We start from the raw sequence: 21,714 nt of genomic DNA, 5'->3' as shown, positions 1-21,714 counted from the left end.
AAAACATCATGCTTGGGAATGCAAGACTTCCGTACATAGGCTTGAATTCTATTACCCTGAAACATTAATATTAACATTAGTAAAAAATTGTATGAATGATATAGAAAAATTAAGAATGTGTAAGAATACAATTTCGTCTTGCACAATCATTTCGATCGACCAATCCTCCTCGGGCTTTGAATTGTCCTTCAGTCGCTAATACACTTTGAGGATACACTCACTATTAAGAACATCAAGTTGGTTCAACATGGTGATATTTGTTGGCTCCATCTTTCTATGATGAGAAATAAAAAAATAAACAAAACATTAATATCTGAACAATAACAATTTTAAGCCAAAAAATAAAAATAAACATGAAGGATATAAACAGAAGAAAAATTATAAACCTTAAAAACAAAGATAATCGTTTTTGCTAAAGCGGGTTTGATAGTGTACGAATTACCATATGAAAGACAGGTATTTATACGGATTGAACTTTAGTAGAATGGATTATGGAAGGAATGTATATAGAAAATTAATTAGAAACAAAAAGTTAGGGAATTCAAATTAAACCTAAATTAAGGTTGAAAATTAGGTAATTAGGATTAATGAATTTTGAAAATTTTAGGGTATATCTATATTGTTATTTGAAAATTTTAGTCAATTAATTAGGTTTAATTTACAATAATATAATTAATCATCAATTATAATACCATATATCTAATATATAAAATTATATTATTAATATTAACACAATTTTATCAATTTACAAAATTGGTTTTTATTTATTACTAATAACACAATTTTAATATAATTGAACATCAATTATCAATTACAATATTATCAATTAGAATATATAAAAGTAAATTGTTTACAACTCAGAATTCCTCTATTTAGCATCAGTCAACGGGTCAACATGCTTATTTATAGTAAACCTTAAAATGGCTTAATTAATTCCTTAATCATCAAATCCTTAATCAAATGAATAACAAAAATTAATTAAAATATACAACTTCCGTAATTAAATAATTTAGTGATGTTAAATAGAGGAATTCTGTATTTATAGTAAATGGGTCAACAATAATTAAATAGTCAATAGTAAATGGGTCAACATCCATAATTAAAGATCCGTATTTATAGTAAATCTTAAGTATGGTTAATCAAATAGTTAATAGTTAATCAAATAATAAACAATAATTAAATAAAATATAGAAATTCCATAATTAAAGAATTCTTGAATCAAATGGATAATTCATTCCTAAATTCCTAAAATTTAATATTTGTATAAGTCAATTGGTGAAATTCATAAATTTTCATAAATATAATATTAGAACTAATTATACTAAAGTGAATTTGATAATCTTTGTATATTGAATCTTGTAACCTCTGTATATTGAATCATATTGATGAATTATCAATTAATTATCTAAATTATTTATTATCTAAATTACATTAAAGATGGTGGGAAACATAATTATGTGAATGAAATCAATCAAAATTAAAAATTTCATAAATTTTCAAAAATATAATATTAGAAAAAATTATATTTAAATCCATAATCTATATATATTTAATCCTATTGATGAAATATCAATTAACTATCTAAATTATCTATTATCTAAAACAAAAAATTGAAAAATTAATTCATTATGAAATTTGTGAACGACAAAAAGATTAACAATCAAAGGCATTCAAATTTGTGAATGAAATCAATCAAAATTAAAAAAATAATATTAATTTTAAAAGATAACTATAATTTGTAATTAATTATGAATTATAATAAGTAAGTTGAAAGATAATTATAAAAGATTGAAGATTAAAGATTAAATCAAAAATGAAAGAGAATATTTAAATAGAATTAATTGTATCTTATTTAAATTTATTATTGATTTATTTTATTGAGATGAAAATTAGAGAAGTGATTCATATACATGAAAACTATAATCAACAACCAATAGAAAGGGAGAAAATGAACTTAAAGCCTATTGCTTTAATTGTATAGTTAGATTGGGTGTTAGAGTATACCCCTAACCTGAAAGAAACAAGGGAGGTGTTTCTTAAAAAAGGTAAACATGACTATAATAATGTTTTAGCTTTTTCAAAATAAATCAGATTATGTAATTAATAAAAAAAAGTCACCAATCATTTAAACCTATTGATAATTACAAATGTATGATATGACTAAAATTAGTTCCTTCAGTTAGTTCTCACAATATCTAGAATTCTGAATTGTAATTTATCTTGTATATATATTATAGAAGCCTCTAGAAAGTAGAAATACAATAACTGAAAGTTAAGAATATGTTCTAGTGCAAGTCACATAACGAGAATAAGTGCTAAAGGGCATACATAGGCATCTATTGTTTTGCTTCTTTCGGCTCTCCCGTTTCTAATTCAATCCAAAGTGAGATAAGAGCCATTATAAATTGTTTTAATCTTTTAGTATACATGATTTTCTTTTAAAATAATCAACTAAAAGGGATACATGACTATTTAGGCACTTTTCATAAATGTTGGAATTAACTATATTGAATCTATTTATCATTAAAATTGTACATGATAGTTATGGATTAGAAATAAGTAAAGATTTATGAAAATTTCTTTTTGGATTATATGATAAAACCATATTACAAGACATTAATACCCATTTTAGGATTACTTTTTATACCATCTATAACCATTATAAAACATGAAATAAGACTTTAATCGTTACTTCAAGTGAGAAAATCTAAATATCACGATTTATAGTGATATGTATCTAATAAGATTAAATGAACCAGACACATTTTTAGATATATGTACTACCAGGGATAAGCTTTACGATTAGAACTGCATGTACACTAATATTATTTGTTTTAAATGTGATAATGTGACGACTCTCTAACTTAACTTTAGATATTTCACTATATGTGATTATTTTCCAAAATCTACGCACAAATGTTTATACGAATGCTCTCAAGTTTTCTACTGGCTAAACTCGCTCTATATGTAAAAACATGTTAATCAAAGTACTTCGACTAGGGTAATGATATCACCCTTTCATTTATAATCAGATGTTCTATAAGTATTAAAAAGTTTTGAAATCAAAATCATATGTTTAGAAATCTTGATATGTTTTAAATTTCACATAGCTAAGGGTACCGATTCTCACGGTAATCTTGTGATTAAAGAGTCCAAAATCTGTATACATATAAATATAAAAGTCGTATACGCAAACTATAATCAATTATAATGTATATATACAAATGAATATATCATTTGATATGTTAAAATAGTTAGTAGCTTTCAATGGGCAACATCAAAGTGGTGTCCATCATTTATAGCCTTTGTTTTTATATAAGCATAAAAGAAGTCAAAAGCATTGAAAGACACTTAACACCAGCCACTCATTACTTCCCACTTGCTAACTTAACTTTCCATTTTTGGTTTGTCTCACACTCACTTATTTTCAAAGAGTTATAATGTACATATAATTTATTATAATAATATCATGATTGGAAATGATTATCATGAAATAGGAATTTCCAAAAATAAACTTTTATTAGCAAAACGAACAATACTCTTTGTTCAAAGTTTGACAAGAGTATAGGTTTACTTAGATTAGAAATCAAATGTAATAGTTAGAACTTAGAACTTAGAAGCAGTAGTAAGAAGTCAAAACAGATAATGAAACTTTAACGCATATCACAAAGATTTTGACAGTTTTCTTCCATGTACATTCATCACACTTTGGAAAAAACAGAATAAGCAAAGTAAGAACATGATCACCATCATTATCCTTAATAAATGTTCGCATTCACTAGTCACTACATATGTCATTGCCTCATTGGGGTGGTTGGCCAATTCTTTTCCAAGATTGGTCCTCAAAACAATATTCTTAAATGCCATCTTGATCATCATAATCGGAACATTGAACCATAGTATATGTGTACATCGTGTCTAGTCCACAGGTTGATAAGTTTACATTGGTCATGGAATAAACCGTTCAACCCAAACATGACCTATATATTTATTCATGTAATAAACGCCAACCATAATCCACACGCACTTAACTTCATATAACATGACATAACATGTTTAACCCATTTATGTAAGTATGCCAATGGAGTTGACGAAAAGTTATAAGCATGCTAATCGAGTTGGTGGGTTGTAAAAATGAGTTAATTGGGTCAAAAACAAGTTAGCAATTCGACCTGTTACGTTAATTAAACATATTAGATAAGACAACCTATAAAACCTGCTTATTTTTGTATCGTGTTTCTAAACACGTCACTTTCTGTATATCTTACACAAAGACTCGTCTTGCTACATGCTAATTATCGGGGTTCACTTAAGTAATATTTATCAATTATCGCAAGTATATACTTATAGCGTTAAACCGTTTACTATACAATATCAATTTATTATACTCGTTATAAACCTCTTATCATCCTTGCTCCACATAAACTAACACTCTTTTTCTAGCATCTCATCTTCTTCTACCAAATCTTTGCCCTATACCACTGACCACCACCATCTTCCCAAAGGTTCCCGTACGAAGTCCTAAAACCACTGCCACTGCCCCGCAGACCGCCACCCACCGCCAGTTTACTCCGCCGTCTGCTTTGACGCCCGGTGTGATAGCAACATCTTCAGTTTCTTGGTCCTCGGGCACCGATTCAAAAGAGATCTTTGTGGTGATTTTTGCCATGCGTGCGCATCGGGATAGTGATGGGTCTTGTTTTCGTGCACTTTGATAAGCTCTGAAGCCACAATGCAGTTTCTTCACGGTTCTCCACATGCCATGACGAACACCTAACCTAGCTAATTCTCTCGGGATCCCCATGTCTTCATCATGCAATAATATTACTTCACATGATGAAAGTAGCCCGTCTCCTTTTCGGGATGGCACTGCATTCGTATTCAATGATTTATATCAAAACAGGTTGAATTCGGTTGTATTTGTTTGATAGCGGGTCCAATTAGTAGTACAGTTAAACTAGGGGTGTAAAAGAGCCAAGTCAGCTCATGAACTACTTGAGATCGGCTCGTTAAAAGCCCGAACAGATCCGGGCTTAATAAATGAGCCTAATCCCGAGCTTCACTTATCGAGCTCGAGGTAGCTCATGAGCTGATGAGCTTAAACAAACCTATTATTTATATAATTTTTATTTAATGCATCAATTATATATTTTTATAATCATATTTATTACATGTAAAATTTTGACAAACTAACAGAATGATACATAGTTGTTATATATAAATATTATAATAAAAATAGTATAAAAAATGTATATAAATTAAATAATATATAACGTACAAACCAAGCCCGAGCCGAGCTCAAGCTTAAAAAACGAGTCATGAGCCGAGCCCGATCCAAGCTCAAGCTTGAAAAACCAGTCATGAGCGGAGCTCGGGCTCAACTCATTTGTACCCCCTAAGTTAACCAGGTCAAAAAGTCATCCTGAATCATTTTATTTAAGAGGTGCTAACATTAATATTTTAATAATATAACTTTTTATTTAAACAGATTTATGAAAACACTTTCTTAAAACTGCATGCTAATATAGGGAGGTGAATTTATGACACAACACAAACCTAACACAATATTCGCGGGTTCGGGATAAGTCCAAAATGGGTTTTTGTTAATTTTGGGTGGAACCCGCAAACACGTTTAGCTAAACCCGTTATCTTATTCTTTATAAATTGTGGTTTGTGACATAACAATGGTTGGTAACTTACACCAAAGTCTAAAAGTTTAAGGAACTTTTATAAATTAAATGTAACTGTCTTACATACATTAATATTCTAGTTCTAAATTTGTTACTTTGGATTACTAACGTGCACAAAAAAAAAGAGAGAAAAATAAATCGTGAATCAAGTTCAGCAGGTCATGTTTGTGTCAACCCGTGAGCTCGGGCTCATGTGTCTGACACAATTTCAATATTCATGTCAGATTTTCAGGTTCGTGTCAGGTTCAACCCACAAAAACAGCCCATTTAGCACCCCTATGCTTATTCAAACGGCTTCAACGAGCCAGGCTTCTTAATTTTTACATAGGGAGAATTTATCGCAACGACCAACCTTGGATTTGATTACTTTTAATAGTTTTAAGTTTTAACACCTTTTTCTTTTTAAGTTTTAAGTTTTAACACCTTTTTCAAATTAAAAAGATTCCTACCAATTATAAAATAAAAAATAATTTGGTAAACATACCGGGCCTGATCACCCAGCTTGAGAAGTAATGGTCTATACGCCTCGGTTTGTCACGTTGCCGCAAACCTGAATATTTAACTGCCTGCGCAAAGTCAGTTTCATATAATTTAATATATATTATAATTATTATATCACCATATAAAGCAAACTCGCAACTATTTTATTACCATATTAGAAATTATCATAGTTATGCAGATCTAATACTATAATGTTAAGCAGAAAAGTGACCAACTTATCCTTACCTTTGTAACACAGTAGTAAGTTTTCTCGTCTTCTTCCCATATCCTACGACCAATGACATATTCTCGATCGCTGCAGAAAAATGGGAACTGCATGAATACCCAGAAAAGTTAGTGTAAAACAATCAACAGATGAAACGAAAAAATGTATATACTAGTTCAAACAATACAAAGGTATAGCACCCTATATATAGCAATCTAACAAACACTAATATAAGAAAATGACTATGCTATCCTTTAACTAATATACAGTCTAACTGTAACAGTTACTTTTTAGAATTTGCGGTAATTCATAATTACTAGTTAATTGTTTATATGTAAATGTGAAACCTTTTTAATCCAGTTGACAATCATGGTCCCAGTATGAGGGCACTCTTCCAATATCTTTACATAAGTCAGCATCGAGTCCCACTTAGGTCTAAATTCATCATCCCAGAAGAAATCTCTAACCAGCTCTGCTGTTGCATCTTCAAACACGGTTCTGCTACGGTATACAATCGGCCGCGCCTAATAAACAAATCAAAGAAAAGAAAAATAATGAACAATTCTGAATAAAAATAACCATTGTTATAACTTTTGTTATCATATTCACAAGCTAACAGGTGTTACGGCTCAACTTAAAAAAAGTGACCCGTATAAAAAGTTGAATACGTTTTGACCAGAAATCAATGTAAACTTTACCTCAGGCTCGTAACGCCAAGCTTGACAAGCCATGTTGGACATAGAGCGTTCAAACATATTTTGCCAAACAACATCCTTACCATCAAGAAGGTGCAACAAATATTCTAGATCCTTTCCTGTGATAACATCATGGTCTCCCCCTGAATTTACAATGCTGCACCTGTCAATGATAATTAAGTGAATTGAGTAATTCACATGTCATGGTCCATTTTGTGACACGAGTATATTAGCAAAATTAAAGCAGGTTAAGTTTCACTGAGTGTTGAGAAAATACACCACCTAATTAACCCTTCACCGCTGTCATCCCTTACAGTTAGCAAGCTAGAATAAAAACACCAAAAACACACTCAAGGAAACAAACCAACAAAATTTGTTTATGCAAAATTTGACCAGATATCTTTTGTAGCAGAGCCAATAAGGAATATCATAACGGGAAATCAAGAAAATAAAATGACATGACGTAAATAATAATCTATCTAGAAGCCTACGTCATAACAGAATATACATCTACGAGAAGACATTAAAAAGGCACTGTTACCAATAATATTAAATGTCTCGCTAATGATAGAACATACATCTACGGTGAGCGATCTACCAGAAGATTTGTGACATCAAATGTATGAAACAGGCGAACGTGTAGCATAGAAAAGGCATTAAAAAGTTTTGCACAGTTAATATTTTAATAAACCTTGCATTTTTTTGGGCAACCAAGTAACGCAAAAGGTCAGCCAAGTTCTCAGTTGAGAAATCTCATACTGTTTCATCTTACTAACAAACATACTTTAGAAGCATACGAATGAAAAAAAAAAAGAAGAAACCAAGCAGTTAGACCACACCAACCAGAGTGTAAGTAGCATTCTTATTAGAAATACTTTACGTTACTAAAAGCTTAAGCTCCAACAATGTAACATTTATAAATCGCAATCTAAGACTCCATAAATAAGACATAAGCACACATAAATTACACAAACTTGAAGTCGCCATGTAAAAGCATCCATGCATTTGACCAAAACAACCAAACAATGGCATGATTACCATTAAAGATAACTTTCACATTATAAAGAACTAGAACAAAAATATTACATTTATGGAGCTAGCATTGTAAACTGTATATAACCAAAACGTAAGCTAGTGGATCATACTATTGCCATCTATAATAATGTCAGACATGATATCTTCCACCAAAACTAAGCCAAAATAACTTCTTAACATATCTGTTATATCAAGAATCTCTACTCTCAATAAATCAATCATCATTAGATACAAGTTAACTGGGGATATCCAAAAATTGCATGTAAAACCCCACTCTGATCTGAAGAACTGCAAACTTGCAGGCCAGTGCTCGTTAAGAATCACATAATCAAACATTAATCATTCAAATAATATCTCATTTATCTTCTCACATTAGCATGATTCAAGTACACTAGCCGACAAAATACAACCGTATAAATTAGCAACTTAAAACCCTATCCAGAGCAGTTAAGAGTTGTTCTATATTATCAGCTACAACAAATCTTACAATGTCCCACTCGGATTTCATCATTAAACAGCTAGAAGCCAAAACATATTATAAACACACATCACAATTCCACAATGGTAGACCTAAACTTAATTAGGAAATCCAACAAGTAAAGATAATATTTCAATTCCAAAAATAAACCTCAAGGAAACTTCACATAGCTAAATCATAGGAGCATCACACTAAGGAATAAATAACATTTATAATAATAATAATAATAATAACAATAATAATAATAATAATAATAAATTAATAATCAACAATTAATAATCTAGGGTTTGGATCAAAAACAAATTAAATTAACGTGCTAATTGTACGAATCAAGTAGTGTAATTATGTATACAACATAGTGTAATTATACATTACGATGTAATTACACTGCTTGGTTCTCAGTTAACACGTTAATTTAACATTTACGTTAACTTTCCGAAAATAATAATAATAATAATAATAATAATAATACTGACTTAATATCAGCCGGAACCGGCTGCCGTCCAACCACCGCACGCGGTGTCGACTGATCCTCCTTCCGCCGGAAGTTAGACCACATCCGACGGGCAACAGAAAACGCCGACAGAGCGGTGAACGCAAACCATAGGCGTCGAGCACCGAATCCCGGCGGAGCCGTCCACGCGAAGCCTCTTAGCTTGGAACGGAACCCTAGAAAGAGGAGAGTGGTCCAGCGTGGGGTCCAGGCCCATCCGATCACAACACCGAGCATCACCGCGGCCCAAATTGGAAGCGCGCATAATAATATGTCGACGAGTGTTTCGGTTACAGACGGATTGGTGATGGAATCGATTAATGCGTTGAGGTAATTTTGGTAATCCATAATTTGATTTGATTAGTTGATAGATGATGATTTACGTAATTAATATTAATAACACACCATCGCTCGGTGCCGGTGGAGTTATTTTTTATTAATTAAATAAGGATACAAGTTATAATGGAAATGCGACGTGGCTACTGGTGGTGGATTTAGTTTTGTAGTTTAGGTGTAGTGTAGAATCGGACCCACTTTAGACTCCAAGTGTCCAGTTTGGTTTATTTAAGATAATTATATCGACTGAGATGGTTGTTGTATTAAGTTTCTAAAAATTTCGAATACACAGTTTAAAAATGTTAAAAAAACACATCCCACCATATGATTCGTCCGAAGCTATGTTCTTCTATCACAAGTTATGTAGACACAGTCTTGTTATAAGAATGGAAATCTTCATGTAACCATCTTTCAACGTAAAAAATATTATTCGGTTCATATAACGTAAAAAAAAGCTTTTATGAGAGAGATCCATAGTTGTAACGTTCATTGGCTTTGATTATTATTTACTAAGCTAGGTAGTTATAAGAAATGAATAAATGCAAAAAGAATGCTCATAACATTAAATTACGAATTACATAAATAACCTAAAGTTACAATTCACAAAGGGTAAAACTAGTGCAAAACTGCGGATCACTTATCAATAACATGTAGTCGATTGTGTTATTTTTTTTATGGAACTTTAAGCGGATGAACCTTACTCAAGTGATAGGTAATTAAAGAGAACATTAATCATTATAATGGTTTTATTAGATATATTAATAGAAGTGAGGGTATATTAATTGTTGCAATTACACCATTTTCACTTAATTTGAAGCATTTAAATATTAAAATTAAATTAGGGATTCATATTAGTTTATCACACTTCTTACATGAACTTAATTCTATTCACACTTCTTACAATGATGCGGAAAGACGGTTAGACCTTATGCTAACCGAAGAGCGCAAAGACTTAGCCGCCGTGCGTGAAGAAAACTACAAACGACAAATGCAAAAATACTACAACACGCGGGTAAAACTCTGCAATTTCAATGAAGGAGACTACATACTGCGTAACAACGAGGCTTCGAACCAACAACGCCCAGGAAAGTTGGCCCCGATTTGGGAAGGGCCATACGTTATCAAAGAAGTTCTGGGAAAGGGCGCATACCGGCTCGAAAGGCTCGATGGCACTCCCATCCCTAGAACATGGAATGGAGCTCAATTACGCAAATGTTATATGTAGATCAATTCCAACTTGTAAAGAAAAGGCCTAGAGCCACTTCTAATGGAAATGATTCTCCTTTCATGATGTATTGATAGCTTGTAACCTATGAACTTCCCTTACGGGAAGAAGTAGTTGCGTGTGGAAGGCGGCAATACCCGCATAAACACAACGCCAAAATGTTAAAAAGTTCTAAGGAAAACCTACACGCAGGTCAGATGTAGGTAAAGTTTAGCCATCCTTGTAAGTGCAAGTGACGGTCTTACCCGCACAATCACAAACAAGGAAGCCAAACTTAACTTACCATCTACCACGTTAAAAGGTTAACTTATGAACACTTAAAAAAGGATAAGAAAAACCTACACGCAGGTCAGATATAGGTCTAAAGTTAAAGCCATCCTACTAAGTGCAAGTGACGGTTGCACCCGCACAATCACGAAAGAGGAAGCGAAAACTTTAGTCCATTATCAACCACGTTCAAAGGTTTAACTTAATGCCTTAGAAATTTCGAAAAGGAAAACCTACACGCAGGTCAAATAGAGGGTAAAGATTAGCCATCCTACCAAGTGCAAGTGACGGTTTTACCCGCACAATCACGAAGGAGGAGGCGAAACTTTAACCCATCATCAACCACGTTCAAAGGTCCTTATTCTAAACACTTGGAAAATTGCTAATTCAAACTAAGTATGCAAGTCATAAGTTTATAAAGCAAGGAACCCAAGGAAGGAAATAACAATCTTATACGCAAAAAGATTAATATTTCACAATCTATTACAAGAATGGCTGGGTAACTACCCGCCTAAAAGAAATCTATACAAAGCCAAGTCTATCCTAGCAGTGGGAAAAGATCTTCAGGATCAGGCTTCAGGGCCACCTCCGCTTGAACCAGCACCGTCAGAGCGCGGCTGCCCAAGGAAAGCCTTAAGGATGTTTAGCCCATCATCAGCAGCAGCAGCTTCATTCACCTTCTCCACCACTGGATGCGGGAAGGAAGCGTACTGGTTCACAGCTTGGTCATAAGCAGCTTCAGTATTAACATTGAATAAAGGGAAGTTGGAGGGCGGAAAGCCTCTCTCAGCAAACCCTAGACCAAGCAGAAAGCCAGTCTTCTCCCCATCCTCATGAGAAGCGTTGAGGGTTGCGCTCATCGCATCGTCATAAGAGGTCTCTGAAAGGACCCGACGCACAACCTACAAAAGAATACAAATTAGAACATTTTCTAATTACGAGCGGAAAGCGTAAAGAAAAAGATAAAGATACCTGAGGCAACGCTTCTCGAAGCAGCCATTGGAGGGTAGCTTGACTTTCTTTGTAAGCACGTTCGGCTCCGCTTTTATCAAGGTTGGCAAGTTGAACTTCCTTGGCGGCAGCCTCTTCGACGCTTTTAAGTTTCCTTTCAGTACGGTCAAGCACCCCCCTCTGGTCAAGGATCTCCTGCAGCTTCTTGGCATCTTCCATTGCCAAGGCGTCATGAGCATGCTGAAGAGCCTTTAATTTGCATTTAAGCTGCTCATTCTCTTCGCGAAGCGGCTCAGCAACAGCTTCAGCCTTGGCAGCCCTCTCAGTTGAGTTTCGCGCAGTCTCCTTAGCCAGCCGAAGCTGTTCATTCACAGCTTGGGCAGCCTTGGAGCGGGCCTCGAGTCGCGCCTGGACTTCAACCTCGAGGGCCTTGAATGCTCTCTCCTTCTCGGCGGCAGCAGCGGCCAACTGCCGGTTCTCCTCCCGCAGAGCCCGCGTCTCAGATATTTCTTTGGCGCGAGCTGCTTTTAACTTGTCGTTTTCACGACAAAGCAGCTCGACGCGGGGCTGCATCCGGGCTTGGAGAACCCGAAGCTCATTGGTTAGCCTACCCTCCTGGTAGCTAGCCATGGCTTCCCCCAACGCACCATGAGGAGCAGCATGGCGAGCCCAATCCACGCACTCCACAGGGGTGCGAAGGGTTGTTCCTCGGCGTATGTTCCATCTTGGAACATACACTTCATTGGAATCCGATACTGCAAAAGAAACAAAGACAGTTAGGGAAAGATGACAAAAATATACAAAGGAAAAAGAACCCTACGTACCTGTAGGGTCAATAACAGGCCGATAGCCGCCAAACCCATCACCTGAACCTAAAGGAAATCCATCCAACAGGTCAGGCAGATGGGAAGGTGGCATAGATCGGCGGGAAGCCCGGCGCGTACCTGATGGTCCGGCCGTCGGTGCCGGTGGCGCAGGTATAGTGGCAGCCGCTGTGGTAGCCATTGTTGGCGCCACCTCCTCAGCAACAGTAACCGCCGGCTCCGTGAAAGATGCTGTAAAAATTGCACTCACGGCCGGCGGAGACACCTTCTCAGCTGGAACAGCCTCAGGAAGGCTGGAACCAGCGGAGGCAGGCGCAGACGCCTGGGTCGACGCCTCGGGAAGGCTGACCGAGCCTACCGTCATTGGCGGGGGAATACTTGCTCCAACTCCACCCTGGAATGCGTCAACATCCGCACCTGCACAAGCAAATGTGTTGAATTTATTTGAAACAAATCTAGACAAGAATTATGGGGGTACTTACGGGGTTTCTTGAGCTTGAACATACGAACGAGTGGGGGCGAACCCGATGGAGCCGGCCTCTTGACACCGGTAACCGTCGTCGTCGCTGCCTCCCCGGAGGTATCACCTACAGCCTCCGGAGCGGTGGTCTCCTCACCACCGGGCTTCCCCGCCACCTCTGCATTATCTGACTCCGAGTCAGATAGGACTACCGGGTCGGCCGTAGAGGCCACCTTCTCCTTGCCTTTCCCGACGGCAGCCTTTTTCTTCCGCACCAGTGGAGGACCTTCTGCGGATTCCTCAGAAGAAGAAATGTCAACTCCAGCAGCAGGCACAGCATTGAGAGGTTCAGGATAGAAGATAGGCTTACCTGGCCGTCGGTGGCTCAGGATCTCTTGGCCTGGCGGGTAAACCTCCACGAACCGACCCGCGGTCTGCTCTAAGATGGGCAACTCGTTCTCGTCCAGAGCACGAGTACCCATCCGCGCAGGACCATCTTCCTCCCGCGGATTCAGGAGCGACTGAAGATCGTTACCCTCTGAAATCAACAAGAAAGTTAGAAAAAATCATAGTCAGCAAAAAGAAACAAGACATACCATAAGGGACAGAGTTCGAACCATATTCGAGGACGATCGGAACCTTATCCGCATTCGCCGCCTTCCACACCCGGCTCATCCCCAGCATCACCATCGCCGACTCCGGAAAACGGAAAACCGGGGACTGGACCCGGGATATCTTCGAGAACCATTCCGCCTCCTCATAATTGAGGGCGGGAAGGTTCGGAAGCGCCTGGCCATTCTTGAACTTCATAGCGATGGGGATGGCGCGAGCGGATATGAAGAAGAACTCTCTCCTCCATGAGCGAAGACTCCGCTCGGTGGTACAAATCTTTAAACCCTTGATACGGGTTGTAAGAGTGTACCACCCTTGGATGCACCTCCATGTATAGAAGGTCATCAGGCGGTCAACGAGGGGCTCAAGGCCCAGTATCCGGCACACCCACTCAAAGTGCCGGACCTTGGCAATGGCCATGGGGTGCACCTCTGTCAGGTGCACACCGTGCCTCTCTAGGACACGGTACACAAACTTTGTCAACGGAAACCTAAGGTTCCCGTAGACAAAGAATGCAGCATAAACCCCGATCTTGCCACTAGGGGCATCGTACACAGTATGGTGGGGCTCAGGAAACTCAGGCTCGAGAGACTCGAGCATGAACTTCCTGACGATATACTGGTACAGCTCGACAGGAAGAGAACACTGGCATTCGCCAGCAGTCTTCTGATCATCAGCATCGTGAGAAGACATGGTGGAAGAAAGAAGAGATTTCAGAGTAATGCTTTACTGAAAAGAGAAATTCGCCGGAAATTACTGGAGAAGAAGAGATGAAAGTGGAAAGTGTGAATTGCAAATAACCCTCTCCCCCTTTATATAGTAATCGCAATTAATTCGATGAAATTAATACGGAAGAGAGAGAAGTCAAAGGTGCAATGAAACTATGACACGTGGCAAAGGCAAGCTGGCAACAGCTGTCAAAAGGACGTGTGCCAGAGATTTCGCGGCTACGCGCCCGGAATCCCGTGCCCACGCGCCTGAAAAAGCAACTGGAATGACCACATAATGTCATGTCGCCATAACTTCTGGCACGTCCTGACAGTCAAGAAACCGTCGCACGACGTTTGAGGTATTGGGTTGTTATCCATCCACCAACTCTTCAAATTTCAAAATTTAAAAAATTTGAAGACTAAGGTTCAAAAAAGTAAGCGGGAAAATACCCCTTACCTTGGCAAACAAGTAACCATAAGCCGGGTGTGGGTACAGTGTAAAGGCAAAACCCTTCACATACCTAACACCCGCAGGGAATTGAAGCCAAAATATTTGGCAACCAAGTAACCATAAGACGGGTGCGGGTACAGTGTAAAGGCAAAACCCTTCACATACCTAGCACCCGCAGGGAATGGACGCCAGGAATACCTTGGAAGTAAAGTAACCATAAGACGGATGCAGGTACAGTGTCAAGGCAAAACCCTTCACATACCTAGCACCCGCTGAGAATTGAAACCAGGAAGGATCTTCTGGGCAATGCTTGTGAAAACGGAAATAATATCCCCGCATAGCGGGAACATCGAGTACTACGTTGTTTGAGGCTCCAAGATGGAATTGGTGGTTTAAACATAATTGATCACTATATTCAAAAAACTACCAGAACCACAGGGAGAATCCGCACAACTAAGACTCAATGCTCCTGACTTGCGAGGAGGTTACAGACCTACCCGCATCATACCCAAAGACCAAGCAGGAAACTCGGGAATTTCTGCAAGTGACAAGGACTTCCGCGGGAAGAACCCCCATGGAAAACCTTACAAAAACCCCTTTTCAAAACCCTTTGCTTAAGTCCAAAAGTTCACCTCACTTTATTAGACATTCGTGAAAAGAACATTGGACTGGGGGGACTTGAAGAGGTAAGTCCCAGCAGGGCTCAGTTGGTCCCGCATGACTCACCTTGAACAGGGATGTCTGCGCAAAGACCATCTACTCCCGCAGGACCCACCATGCTCAGAGAAGCCTACGCGCAGTATGCAAGCTGCATACGCAGGGAAAAGCCTCCCAATGGTAAAGTAACCCGCCTGTTCCCGCAGTCGCGGATACAAGCCATCAGGGAAGGCTACCCGCACAGCATAGCTACACGCATAAGGCTTAACACTTACAAATATTCAGTGTCACCTGAAAGAATGAGCAGAGGCGGGAGGGGGAAAACTCCCGCCAAAATGGGCCAGTCTGTATGATGGAGGATCTTTTGCGTGATACCTGACGAGGTAAAGACAAAAGATCTGACCAAGAATGCGACAGCTCACTGACAGCAGCGTGGCAGACAGCACGCCACAGCACTGTGACCAATAGCCGCCGCCTGCCCACCAACTCCTGCCAGACCACGTGCCTAGCCTGCAGTTGGTAGAAGACGAAGAGTGCACGGCACGCCTGCTCTGTGTCAGCCGCTACCTATCCACCACTCACAGGTAGGGCACGTGCATAGGTTACAGTTGGTAGCGTGTTGGGCCGGCTAAACCCCTTGGAAACCCACCTTCGGCTATAAAAGACAGCAAATGGTATTATCATTTCATCATCTACTATCTCGTATAACTTACTTGATAATTGCTCTAATAGTATTCATATACTTTTATATTTAAAGAGCAATATAGACTGATTCTCACGCCGGAGGGTGGTCACAAGGAGGAACCCCCCCCCCTTCTCAGTGACGAGCTTACGGTGTCTGTTTTGCAGGTTCCTTGAAGTACAACTTACTCTGCTGGACCTAACCTTCGTGGGAAACATTACTTAGCCCCCAGATTACCCATAATCTGCCCGGGGTCACTTAGTGTTTCTTCAAATATATATATATTACATGATTATATTTGCAGAGCTAAAATTTAAAATCGAAGTTTCTTTTGAGAGTATGTGTTATTATTTTATAAGGTTGGTTTCAAAATTTTTTTGAGGGTATTCAATATAAATGATATATATATATATATATATATATATATATATATATATATATATATAAATCACCGCATTCATCATCACAACCAGGGCAGGGCGAGGAGGGCGACGGCCTCAGGACCAGTCCCTTAATGGGCCCGTGAAATTTTTTTTTTAAATATACTTTTTTGTTTGGCCCTCTAAACTACCTTCTATATGGCTGTCAAAGTGAAGATATAAGAGAAAGAATAAAAGTTTTAAAGAAAACGAATTTTCCGGTGACATTACCTGGTCCTCAATAATAGAGTTTAAAAGATGATGTATTGCTAAGTGAAAGAGAAATGAAGAAGAAGATAGATAAAGTATTTTAAAATAAATATAGATATAGACTAATAAAAGCCTAAAAGGCTGAAGTCCTATTTTTGTACTTTGTGGTTATTCTGTTCAATTGGCTATTTTATTATTATTATTTAACTTTTTGAACTTTTCTTTTTAACTTTTTTTCCTAGACAGTTAATTTTTGTGTACATGTTTTACCCTGTATTTAAGTTAGACTAAAATCTACATTTTAAGCTTTCTTTTATTTGATTATCACTCTAATATATTTTTTTTACTATAATTTAAAAGAAAAACTTATCACACTCTTAACATCTTATTTTAATTGCTTATACCTTTTTAGAATACGGGTTTTTATTTTTATACTTTTATCATCTGTTTTAAATACACAATATTTAAAATGGGGGGAGAAACTTCTTTTAGAGGCTTAGTTCCATTCTCGCCCTAGGCCTTGGATTTTTTAAGCATTTTCAGAGACGGCCCTGATCACAACCTGGGTACGTAATTAAAACCAAGCCTCCCTACTCCACGTCATTTCTTCCCTTATTCATATCGTATCACACGTCTAACCAACTCCTAAAGTTGATGTAATGTTGCCTTTAATATTTTGTTTGTTGTATTGAAAATTTAATTACTATATTAGTATGAATGATATTAAATAAGGCGAGTGGGTACATGACAATCGTGTGATACATTGGATAAACTCTGGTAGATGCCTATTAAACCTGGAAAGTGACCCCATGTTAATGTTAGTAGGTGTTTCAATTTGACAATTTATGATCACTACAACATACATGCAACCTTGGTCCATGAAGAAACACTAACCGGACCCCGGGCAGATTACGAGTAACCTGGGGTTAGATAGATGTTTCCCACGAGGGGTTAGACCCAGAGAAGATGGTTCTTCTGATAACCTGCAAAACAGACACCGTGAGCTTGTCACTGAGAAGGGGGGGGGGGATCCTCCTTGTGACCACCCTCCGGCGTGAGAATCAGACTAGATTGCTCTTTAAATATAAATGTATATTAAGAGATTGCTAGAGCAGATATCAGGTATAATATGATGATAATGTGATAAGATATGATAAGATGAGATGGTCATACCATTTGTGGTATTTATAGCCGAAGGTAGGTTTCCAAGGAGGTGTGGCCGGCTGAATAGTATTCCTGTTCCACCAACAGTGGCCTACGCACGTGCCCTGCTGGTAGTTGGTGGGTAGGCAGCGGCTGATAGTGACCAGGCCTGCTGTGTACTATTCCTTTTCCACCAACTGCCGGCTATGCACGTGGTATGACAGGAGTTGGTGAGTAGGCAGCGGCTAATAGTGACATACAGTATGGCGAGCAGCATGCTCCTGTACTGTATGTCACTATTAGCCGCTGCCTACTCACCAACTCCTGTCATACCACGTGCATAGCCGGCAGTTGGTGGAAAAGGAATAGTACACAGCAGGCCTGGTCACTATCAGCCGCTGCCTACCCACCAACTACCAGCAGGGCACGTGCGTAGGCCACTGTTGGTGGAACAGGAATACTATTCAGCCGGCCACACCTCCTTGGAAACCTACCTTCGGCTATAAATACCACAAATGGTATGACCATCTCATCTTATCATATCTTATCACATTATCATCATATTATACCTGATATCTGCTCTAGCAATCTCTTAATATACATTTATATTTAAAGAGCAATCTAGTCTGATTCTCACGCCGGATGGTGGTCACAAGGAGGAACCCCCCCCTTCTCAGTGACAAGCTCACGGTGTCTGTTTTGCAGGTTATCAGAAGAACCATCTTCTCTGGGTCTAACCCCTCGTGGGAAACATCTATCTAACCCCCAGGTTACTCGTAATCTGCCCGGGGTCCGGTTAGTGTTTCTTCATTGGCGCCATCCGTGCATAAAAGCTAGAACTTCAATTTTCTCCAGTTTTTTCAAACTTCTAGAAAGATGGTTAAAGAAACTCCGGTAACCACAACCCCAGCTACTGGGGGTTGTACCGGCTACACAGTCTTTACAAACACTACCCCGGTTACCCAAACCGGGGCAAGTGAAGTAAATTTTACGAACACTACCCCAGTTACCCAAGCTGGGGCAAGTGCAGTAAATAATCGCTCACTGGGATTCACCGATACCCAGTTAGAGAAACGAACAAGACTCCCCCGCCAAACACTCGATGAAGTTAAGGCATAGGGCGGAGGCACGTCAGAAGGAATTCCAAGCTGAGTTGGACGAACGCTTGCGTTCCGTCCAACAGGCTGACGAATTCGAAGAATACTTGGACGATGACTCGGAGGAATCCGACACCGACGCGAACCCTCGCCATAGGGCAAAAGGGAAGCGTAAGGAAACGGACTCCCAACCGAGAAGGCATTTTGGACAAGCCTTCAAACCAAAAAATACAGGTGGAAGTCCACGTGACTTCTCCAAAACATTCAGACCAAACGTTGCAAATGCGGGAACACGTCTCCCTACTCCACGTCATTTCTTCCCTTATTCATATCGTATCACACGTCTAACCAACTCCTAAAGTTGATGTAATGTTGCCTTTAATATTTTGTTTGTTGTATTGAAAATTTAATTACTATATTAGTATGAATGATATTAAATATGGCGAGTGGGTACATGACAATCGTGTGATACATTGGATAAACTCTGGTAGATGCCTATTAAACCTGGAAAGTGACCCCATGTTAATGTTAGTAGGTGTTTCAATTTGACAATTTATGATCACTACAACATACATGCAACCTTGGTCCATAATGTACAACTTCCTTTTAAATATAGAAATAGCGTGTTTGGTTTCGAGATACATTAGGGGTGGCGAACATAGCATACAAGATAAGAGAGTGGAGATTGAGATGGTTTGGACATGTGAAGAGAAGACAGCCGACGAATCCTGTTAGATCCGTAGAAAACATTACTATAGAAAGGAGGAGGGGTAGAGGACGACCTAAATTGACGTGGGATGAGAGGATTAAACATGATTTGATAGACTTAAACCTTTCCGAGGACATGGTTGAAGATAAGAATTCATGGAGAAGTAGAATTAAAGTTAAGGATTTTTAGGAACAAAGGAATTCCTTAGGGTTCCTTAGGGCTTCTATTTACCTTATTTTGGCCACATATATCGTATTAGTATTACTATTATTCTTCCCATATATATAGTATTAGTACATTCTTTCCATATATTATTATTATTATTATTATATTTATTATCATCATTATTATTATTATTTTTATTAGCATTATTTTTATATTATTATTATTATTATTGTTGAACTTTGATTTCTTTTGTATTGCTTCATACATATGTTTTTTAGAGCTGAAGGTCTCTTTGGAAGCCACCTCTTTATCCCTTTAGATAGAGGTACGGTGTTCCTACATCCCACCCTCCCCAGACCCTACCTATAGCTTGACTGTTGGTGGGACTTCACTAGGCATGATTGATTGATTGTTGTGTTATAATTACGTGCTTGATTCTTGATTAAATAATAATAATAATAATTATTATTATTATTATTATTGTGTTAAAATTACGTGCTTGAATCTTGATTAAATAATAATAATAATAATTTAATCAACCAATCATACCCAGTAAAGTCCCACTAACAGCAAAGCTATAGGTAGGGTATGAGGAGGGTGGGATGTAGGCACATTGAACCTCTATCCAAAAGGATAAAGAGGTGGCTTCCAGAGAGACCCCCAGCTCTAAAGTACATATGTATGAAGCAATACAAAGGAAATCAAAGTTTAACAGTAATAGTAATAGTAATAGTAATAGTAATAGTAATAATAATAATAATATATGGAAAGAATACACTAATCTATCTATTATAATAAAAGCCTACCAATTTTGTCACTTGTCAACACCATAGTCCTCCTCACATTTTTTTCAACCAATTTTCATATATGGTCCTTATCTTTTAAGTCATTTCAATATATGACATTAAAATTATAGGGTTATTCCAACTAAATCCATTAGTATATATAATAAGTATTCTCCATATGGATTGACAAGAGACAATTAGTGAATTTTGAAGTGTTAATTAAAGTGTTTATTATGGTTTATATTCAAAATAATAAACATTCGATTCATAATATGTGGAATGAAAACAATCGACTTAGACTAAATTCTGATAACGTCAGCGGCTAAAGTGTCACACCCCGACTTACGGCCTAGGCGTGTGACCAACAGTTGGTACCTGTTTTGTAAATATATCAGAGTTGAGCAGAAGTCTTTAAAAAGTATTAATATATATATTTTGAAATATAGTAGCATATCTCTTAAAACATTTTATTTACAAATCTTTATTTTGTAATAATATTGAAATTTATTTAAAAAGCTTTTCGGATAATAAATATCCGAGTCTTTTTTATTTATAAACCTCGTTTTATTTTACAAATCATATAGTTTATAATATTTTAATAATTAAAACAAATGAGCCACAAATGAGCCATCTCTACCTTGCGAACATCCACTTCATGAATGACTCTAATTCTTGACGCTGAACTTTTCTTGAAATGTTAAAAAAAATACGGCAGCGATATGCTGTTGAATACGCTAACGCTAAAATATTTTATTTTACTTGATTACCCCTCGAGACATAACTTAGGTCCGGCCCATCGTGACTTAGGAATAATCAAGTTAAAAACATACAATTCATAAACTCAAGTCTCTATACTCGGTTCCCCCAGTGAAACACCGCAGCGTTCGACTAGTTGAGTGCCTATACGTATACAC

The 21,714-nt window shown here is 37.6% G+C and overlaps 1 protein-coding gene across 1 annotated transcript; it reads right to left on the bottom strand.

Moving 5' to 3' along the window:
- Window positions 1–4,046: 4,046 nt before the first annotated feature.
- LOC143614152 (uncharacterized) lies at window positions 4,047–9,449 on the bottom strand. Its single transcript, XM_077087670.1, has 6 exons — window positions 9,081–9,449; window positions 7,095–7,254; window positions 6,744–6,920; window positions 6,417–6,503; window positions 6,175–6,256; window positions 4,047–4,869 (listed from the first exon to the last, which is right to left on the bottom strand). The coding sequence occupies exons 1-6, from the start codon at window positions 9,443–9,445 to the stop codon at window positions 4,448–4,450; spliced, it is 1,293 nt and encodes a 430-aa protein (XP_076943785.1). The 5' UTR covers window positions 9,446–9,449; the 3' UTR covers window positions 4,047–4,447.
- Window positions 9,450–21,714: the final 12,265 nt, after the last annotated feature.

The sequence above is a fragment of the Bidens hawaiensis genome, unplaced genomic scaffold (genome assembly GCF_021521415.1).
Source record: "Bidens hawaiensis isolate Kalapana, Puna unplaced genomic scaffold, B.hawaiensis_p1.1 tig00002273_1, whole genome shotgun sequence".
Taxonomy (NCBI): Eukaryota; Viridiplantae; Streptophyta; class Magnoliopsida; order Asterales; family Asteraceae; genus Bidens; species Bidens hawaiensis.
Note: the sequence above shows the minus strand (reverse complement) of the source record. Positions and strands in the feature narration are given on the sequence as shown.